At 46.0% G+C, this 8144-nt stretch overlaps 1 protein-coding gene across 2 annotated transcripts in view; it reads right to left on the bottom strand.

Annotated features, from left to right (window-relative positions):
- Tep1 (telomerase associated protein 1) overlaps window positions 1–5841 on the bottom strand; it is a 69643-nt gene extending 63802 nt beyond the window's left edge. For both annotated transcript variants that reach the window (XM_008832562.3, XM_029563324.1), the window contains exon 1: window positions 5171–5841. In XM_008832562.3, coding sequence (XP_008830784.1) covers window positions 5171–5821 — 651 coding nt within the window. In that variant the 5' untranslated portion in view covers window positions 5822–5841. The remainder of the gene's footprint in view (window positions 1–5170) is intronic.
- Between the last annotated feature and the right edge of the window lie 2303 nt (window positions 5842–8144).

Below are 8144 nucleotides of genomic sequence, written 5' to 3'. Positions count from 1 at the left end.
GGTGTATCTGTGTGTGACTTGAGTACAAATTCACATCACACATATATGAGTCTGTTCTGGACTCAACTGGTCAGGCTGGTACAGCAAGCACTTTTACCCTCTGAGCCATCTTGCTGGCCCTTCTTTTTCTTTTCTAAGGATTTACCCAAGAAGAATTCTAAGGGAAATTCTAAGGGAAATTCTAAGGGAAATTCTAAGGGAAATTCTAAGGGAAATTCTAAGGGAAATTCTAAGGGAAATTCTAAGGGAAATTCTAAGGGAAATTCTAAGGGAAATTCTAAGGGAAATTCTAAGGGAAATTCTAAGGGAAATTCTAAGGGAAATTCTAAGGGAAATTCTAAGGGAAATTCTAAGGGAAATTCTAAGGGAAATTCTAAGGGAAATTCTAAGGGAAATTCTAAGGGAAATTCTAAGGGAAATTCTAAGGGAAATTCTAAGGGAAATTCTAAGGGAAAAGGCAAAGCAAAAGCTTAGGAGAAGGGAAATTTTAAAAAAAAGAAAGAAAAGGCTGGCAGACTAGTAATGTGCCTGTAATCCCAGTGCTTAAGATGCTGAGGCAGAAAAATCATGAGATCATGAGTAAAGGCTAGCCTGGTCTACATAGCAAGTACAGGCCCATGTGTGTTACACAAAAGAAAATGTGTGCCCTGCTGACTTTCCTTGAGTCTTTGTACTACATGAACAAAGAAAGAAATAAGAGCAGGCAGGGTACACACTTGCAGCACCTGAGAGGTGGGGCCAAGGAGATTGGGAGGAGTTCAAGGTCAACCTTGACTACATAGCAAGTTAAAAGAAGGCCCCTTGAATATATGAGACCTGTCAAAACAGTGGGGGAGGAGGCTGGAGAGTTGCTAAAGCTTCAACATAAAAAATAGGCCCCAGCCAGGGGAGGTGCACACATTTAATCCCAGCATTGGGGAGGCAGAAGCAGGTGGATCTCCGTGAGATGTAGGCGAGCCTGGTCTACACAGCGAGTTCCAGGCCAGCTGGGGCTACAGGGAGACCCTGTCTCAAACAAACAAACAAAACAGCAACAACAAATAAATCATTAAAAAAAGCAGGGCCCAGTAGTCTGTGACTACAATCCCATCCTGAGGAGGCAGAGACAGGTGGATCCCTAGAGCAAGCTGGCCAGGCAGCCTACCAAAATAAGGTGAGGAGTGAATACACACACACACACACACACACGCACACACACACACACACACACAATGAAGGGGCTGGAGAGATGGCTCTTACAGAGGACCCAGGTTCGATTCCCAGCACCCACATGGCGGCTATGAACCGTCTTTAACTCCAGTTCCAGGGGAATCTGAAGCCCTCTCTTCTGACCTCCGTGGCATGGTGCACGCACATACATGCAGGCAATATACTCATACACATAAAATAAAGAAAAAAAAAGTTTAAAAATTAAAAAAAAAAGTAATGAGGAATCTCAGAATTCAAGATTTAAAAGCAAGTTCTCAAAATAAAAATTAATAGAAAAAATAAGGACGTGTGTCCGAACTACACCGGAAAACTTCAAAGTTCTCCCCCTGTCTAGCTCCCATTCCGTACTACGAGTTTTTACACCGATGTCCACTTTCTGTGCATATATAAATATAAGCACACGCCTCCGCATCTACCGCCACCACCTTTTTTCTTTGGCTTCACAGTCAGGGCCATATTTTAGACACCGCTCCAGGCTTAGAAAATCTCGAAGGCCCGGCCACGCCTAGTGCCCGCCTCGCCCTGTGGAGGCTGCGGACAGTCTGGCAAGTTATCCATAACCCGGGTTTCCGTAGTGACAAGGTGCTCACAACACCCCTCGGTCGTCAGGTTGTCCTCCCCTTCCAAAGAGCACTTAGGACAAGGAGGCGCTCGCTCTCCGGGCCTCCCTTCCGCGGTCTCCGGTCCTTCCCTTTCCCTCACCCTTCCCGGCTCCCTCCCTGCCCCACCCCAGCGGCCCTAGGGACCAGGCGGCGGCAGGTCCAGCTTGTCCCGAAGGCCTTCCCAGAGCCCAGCGAGCCAGATCCCGGCCAGGTCAGCTCTACCTACACTCGGAACCTGCCCGAGTCTGGGACTGGAAAAGCTGGCGAGAGGCGCGACGACTGTCCACCACAGGAAGCAGAGCCTGGCCCTTCCAAGGCGTCTCGACCCGGGGCGGGCGAGCTCAGGGAGGGCGGGGAGCGGGGCAGAGGCGGGGATGGGGGCGGGGACTCCGGGCCGCGGGGCGGGGCCTCGGGACGGGATGGGGCGGGGCCTCCGGGTGGGCGGGGCTTCAGGCCTCGGGCAGATGGCTCCCTCTCAAAAGCTGCTGGCTTGAACGACCACACCCGGTTTTATGTAGTTTTGGAGTTCAAACTCTGGACTAGGCAGGCAGTTTACAAACTGAGCTACATGCCAGCCCAGTACAGTCATAATACTAATATAATTTGGATCTTAAATGTGCCCCAAAGGCTTATATGCTGAAAGAACGGTTGCCAGCCTGTGCCAGCTGTTGGAAAGTGGTGGAACTTATAGAAAGTGAGAGCTAGTGGCTGCTCTTGCAGAGGACTGGGGTTCGATTCCCAGCACTCACATGGTGGTTAACAACCGTGGGTAACTCCAGTTCCAGGGGATCAAGGCCCTCTTCTGACCTCCATGGGCATTGAACGACTTGGGTGCACTTACATACATGCAGGCAATACATTCATACACATTAATAAATTAAAAAAAAATGTGGTCTTTTTGAAGCAGGGTCTCCCTGTAAGCCCCAGCTGTCCTGGAACTCACTATGTAGACCAGGCTGGCCTTGAACTCACAGAGATCCACCTGCCTCTGCCTCCCAAGTGCTGGGACTACAGGCGTGCGCCACCACGCCTGGCTAATAAAATAATTTTTTTTAAGGAAAGTGAGAGCTAGTAGAAGGAAGTTAGGCCACTGGGAGTGTGTCCTTGAAGGGAATAATTGGGAGGCCAGTCTGGTCTACAAAGCAAGTAACAGGCCAGCCAGGGTCGCACATCAAGACCCTGTCTTATAAATTGAAAACAACACTTAAAGACATTTATTATCCCAGTTATCCCCTACTGAACTGAAAAAAAAAAAAAAATCAGTCAAAACATTCATTCCTCTTAATGGAAAACAATTCATACCCTATGAAAAGGCAAATAAGTAATCAAGGTCAGGATATTATTGTTTTTATAAAAACCTTTTGGTTTCATAGCATATTGACAATATAGACATACATTTAAGAATTTTGCATTAATTAGGCATGGTGGTGCATACCTTTAGTCCCAATACTCAGGAGGCAGAGGCAGGCAGAGCTCTGTGAGTTCAAGGTCAGCCTGGTCTACATAGTGAGTTCCAGGCTAGCTGGGGCTACAGGTATACTTTATAATTAGCAGAGATATAAGACTCAAAAAGCCACAAAGCCAAAACAAAACAAATCACAGCATGTACCCACAGCCCCTCTAACAGATGGAGCTAAAGGTTATTGCCCAGAGATAGGAAGCGTCCACATCTGTAAAGAAACCATCTCTCTTCATCCCTTGACTAATCATCCTTGGTCTGTCCTGTCTCTAGCCTGGGGCTTTTTCTCATACCACATCTCTATTCGGCCTTCTGAGCTTCTGCCCTGATGCTTTGAAAACTTTCCAGCTTCCATCTTCTTACCAGCCTAGGAGCCCAAGGCCTCCCATATGTTTGCTAAATGCATTAGGATGTTTAGTGCTCCAGAAGAAAAAGCACCAAGCCCCATATCAGTCCTTCCAGAAGCCTGAGCTCCTTAACCTCCCTGAACCTGTGCTTCTTTCATTCACTACCACCTACTGAACAGATCTGATAGAAAATTAAATGGAATAATGTATGTCTGACTCTACAAAGTGCAAAGCCCTAAATCAGAGTAGGGTGGCAGGTTGCGCTTTTGACCTGAACTCTATGATGCACATTTTTTTTTAATTTTATTTATTATCTGTATCAATGTTAACCAGCATATAAGTGTACCCAGGTCATGCAGTTCCTGTAGATGACAGAAGAGGGCATCAGCTTATCTGGAACTGGAATTACAGACAGTTGCTAGCTGCCATATGGGTGCTGGGAATTGAATCTGGGTCCTCTGTAAGAGCAGCCAGTGCTCTTAACCTCTGAGCCATCTTTCCTGCCCCTGTGATATATATTTTCATAGGCTTGATTTGAAAGATGAGTAAATTAAAGCTCCAAAGGGTTATTAGCTTTGCCTCAGGCTGTGTACGTTATAATTAGCAGAGATATTATAAGGCTCAGGTTATCTTTCCCTATCCCACACCCCTAGCCTACACAGTGGCAATATATGCCTGTTTATCAATTTTTATCTATGTACTAAATGTGCTTATGTGTGTCTGTTAAGTGGATGTGTGTTTGCACATATGCACACAGGGAAGCGAGCTCTCATAAAGTATAGATACACCACGTCTGATTTCAAAAGCACCACATTGCCTCTGTTGTAATAATGATGCTGGCTTTCTTCCTAAGCAGAGGTTTTCTACAGACAAGAACTAGCTTTTGATCTTGTGCCCAGAATCTCTGAACTAGATATTCAGTAATAATAAAGATCCCAGTGAAGATAGCCCTAAGGTAAAGGGCACCTTAAAAAGGCTCTGAAGGATTGGAGATGTAGCTCAGTAGTAGAGTGCCTGCCTAACATGTGCATAGCTCTGGGGGTCAATCCTTAATACTGTTAGAAAAGGGGGGAGGGAGGCTGGAGAGATGGGTCAGTGGTTAAGAGCACTTGTTGCTCTTCTAGAGAACCTGGGTTCTGTTCCCAACACCCACATGGCAGCTACCAACCAACCATAATTCCAGTTCCAGGATATCTGACACCCTCTTCTGGCCTCCAGGTACACTTACATACATGCCAGCAAAACACTCACACACATAAAATAAAAATGAATAAAAGAAAACACCAGCCAAGCATGGTGGCGCATCCCAGCACCAGGGAAGCAGAGGCAGGTGGAGCTCTGAGATCAAGGCCAGCCTGGACTACATAGCAAGTTCCAGGCCAGCTGGGGCAATAGGGAGACCCTGTCTCAAAACAAACAAACAAAACAAACACCAAAAATGTTGACATAAAAAAAGGCTCTGAGGACACAGAGGGAAATTAAGGCATTGAAATCTAGTGACAATAGCATATAACAGATATGGCTAGTCTAGATGAGCATTTGAAAACTATTACCAAAGTTGTTTCCTGAACTCTCTTTGGAGCAGAGATGGATTTCAGGGTCCTGGGACAAGTTGGAAAGTCTAATCCTTCAGAGAGACGCTGAACCCTTGGAGGCTCAGAGAGCAGGCAATTGCTGGTGTTCAGGTTACATAAATCAGCTTGCATGGTGTGAGGTATTTGAAGACACTGGTGCAAGGGGCTGGCAGACACAGTGCTCTCTCCTGCAGAGAGGGTAGCTAGGCACCGGTTTTCCAAGGAGAGGATATCTGGGTGACCAGACATAAGTCCACCAAGTTTCTTCGTGGGCTGGAGATCAGGAAGCATGGCCAGGCACCGGTTCTCCAAGGAGAGGATATCTGGGTGACCAGACATAAGTCCACCAAGTTTCTTCGTGGGCTGGAGATCAGGAAGCATGGCCAGGCACAGGTTCTCCAAGGAGAGGATGTCTGGGTGACCTGACATATGTCCATGGAGTTTCTTTGTGGTCTGCAGATCAGGGAGCATGGCCAGGCACCGGTTCTCCACGGAAAGGATACCTGGATGACAAGACATATGTCCACCAAGTTTCTTCATGGACTGGAGCTCAGGAAGCATGGCCAGGCTGTGGTTCTCTAGGGAGAGGATGTCTGGGTGGACAGACACATGCCCATGGAGTTTCTCCATAGCTGTAGCCCAACTAACATATGCCTAGGAGGAAAGAAAGATGGGTGATGAGTGGCTAACAACCATTCATAACTTCAGTTCCAGGGGATCTGATGCCCTCTTCTGACTTCCACAGTCATTGTATCACATGGATGCACTTATATGCATTCAGGCAATACACATAAAAAATAAAAATATGGCCAAAGCATGGAGAGTAAGAATCTACAGAGTGTGGGTCCTTGGACAGAACTCTTGTATTAAACTCCACCCACTCAGGGCTCAGGGACCATTTCTGAAGAGGAGATAGAAAGATTGGAAGAGCCAGGGAGGAGGTGCATGACCAGATGGAAATAGAGTCCTTAAGTTCCTGGAACCTTATTTATATGAACCTACAGCAGTGGTGTCAGCATGCAAAAGACCTATGCAAACTTAAGCAGACAAAACTCCAGCATAGAACTGTGGAAATGGGCATCAGGGCCCAATCTTAGTGGAAGAATTATTGGCAGCTGATTACTGCTGGATGAGGAAGAACTGATCTTCTTAAAGGGAGGGACTCTAGATAGGATGACAAGATCCCAGTGGATGAACTTGTACTGAGGGATGTCTGGGGACACTAACTTGCCATATAGGCCTTAACACAGATGACAAAAGACAGAATGTATGAATTCCTGTGGGGTGGGAGACTATGGGAGGGTGCCAATGGAAATACACAAAAATTTAAAAAATTTACAAAAAACAATTAAAAAATTAAAAACATACCAACTCCATATTCATCTGATTATGCCACTGATCTTCAGAGAGAATAAATGAGAACAAATACTATTTATTTATTTTGTTTGGGATTTTTAATTTTTGTTTTTTGTCTTTTTGAGACAGGGTCTCCCTTTAGCCCCAGCTGGACTGGAACTCACTACGTAGACCAGGCTGGCCTCAAACTCACAGAGATCCACCTGCCTCTGCATCCCAAAGGCAGGCATTAAAGGCATGCACCACCACAAGCTATTTTTTTAGACAGGGTCTCACTATGTAGTCCTGGATGGCCTGGAACTCTTTATGTAGACCAAGCTGGTCTTGATCTCGAGATCCACCTACCTCTACTTCCTGTATTCTGCTGAGTACAATGTTTTTTATTTAAGTTTATTTGTGTGTGTGTGTGTGTGTGTGTGTGTGTATGTGTGTATCTGTGTGTGACTTGAGTACAAATGCACATGACACATATATGAGTCTGTTCTGGACTCAACTGGTCAGGCTGGTACAGCAAGCACTTTTACCCTCTGAGCCATCTTGCTGGCCCTTCTTTTTCTTTTCTAAGGATTTACCCAAGAAGAATTCTAAGGGAAATTCTAAGGGAAATTCTAAGGGAAAAGGCAAAGCAAAAGCTTAGGAGAAGGGAAATTTTAAAAAAAAGAAAGAAAAGGCTGGCAGACTAGTAATGTGCCTGTAATCCCAGTGCTTAAGATGCTGAGGCAGAAAAATCATGAGATCATGAGTAAAGGCTAGCCTGGTCTACATAGCAAGTACAGGCCCATGTGTGTTACACAAAAGAAAATGTGTGCCCTGCTGACTTTCCTTGAGTCTTTGTACTACATGAACAAAGAAAGAAATAAGAGCAGGCAGGGTACACACTTGCAGCACCTGAGAGGTGGGGCCAAGGAGATTGGGAGGAGTTCAAGGTCAACCTTGACTACATAGCAAGTTAAAAGAAGGCCCCTTGAATATATGAGACCTGTCAAAACAGTGGGGGAGGAGGCTGGAGAGTTGCTAAAGCTTCAACATAAAAAATAGGCCCCAGCCAGGGGAGGTGCACACATTTAATCCCAGCATTGGGGAGGCAGAAGCAGGTGGATCTCCGTGAGATGTAGGCGAGCCTGGTCTACACAGCGAGTTCCAGGCCAGCTGGGGCTACAGGGAGACCCTGTCTCAAACAAACAAACAAAACAGCAACAACAAATAAATCATTAAAAAAAGCAGGGCCCAGTAGTCTGTGACTACAATCCCATCCTGAGGAGGCAGAGACAGGTGGATCCCTAGAGCAAGCTGGCCAGGCAGCCTACCAAAATAAGGTGAGGAGTGAATACACACACACACACACACACACGCACACACACACACACACACACAATGAAGGGGCTGGAGAGATGGCTCTTACAGAGGACCCAGGTTCGATTCCCAGCACCCACATGGCGGCTATGAACCGTCTTTAACTCCAGTTCCAGGGGAATCTGAAGCCCTCTCTTCTGACCTCCGTGGCATGGTGCACGCACATACATGCAGGCAATATACTCATATACATAAAATAAAGAATAAAAATAATAAAATATTTTTTAAAATAAATCGAAAACAA

The sequence above is a fragment of the Nannospalax galili genome, unplaced genomic scaffold, assembly GCF_000622305.1.
Source record: "Nannospalax galili isolate Female #2095 unplaced genomic scaffold, S.galili_v1.0 scaffold196, whole genome shotgun sequence".
Classification (NCBI taxonomy): Eukaryota; Metazoa; Chordata; class Mammalia; order Rodentia; family Spalacidae; genus Nannospalax; species Nannospalax galili.
Note: the sequence above shows the minus strand (reverse complement) of the source record. Positions and strands in the feature narration are given on the sequence as shown.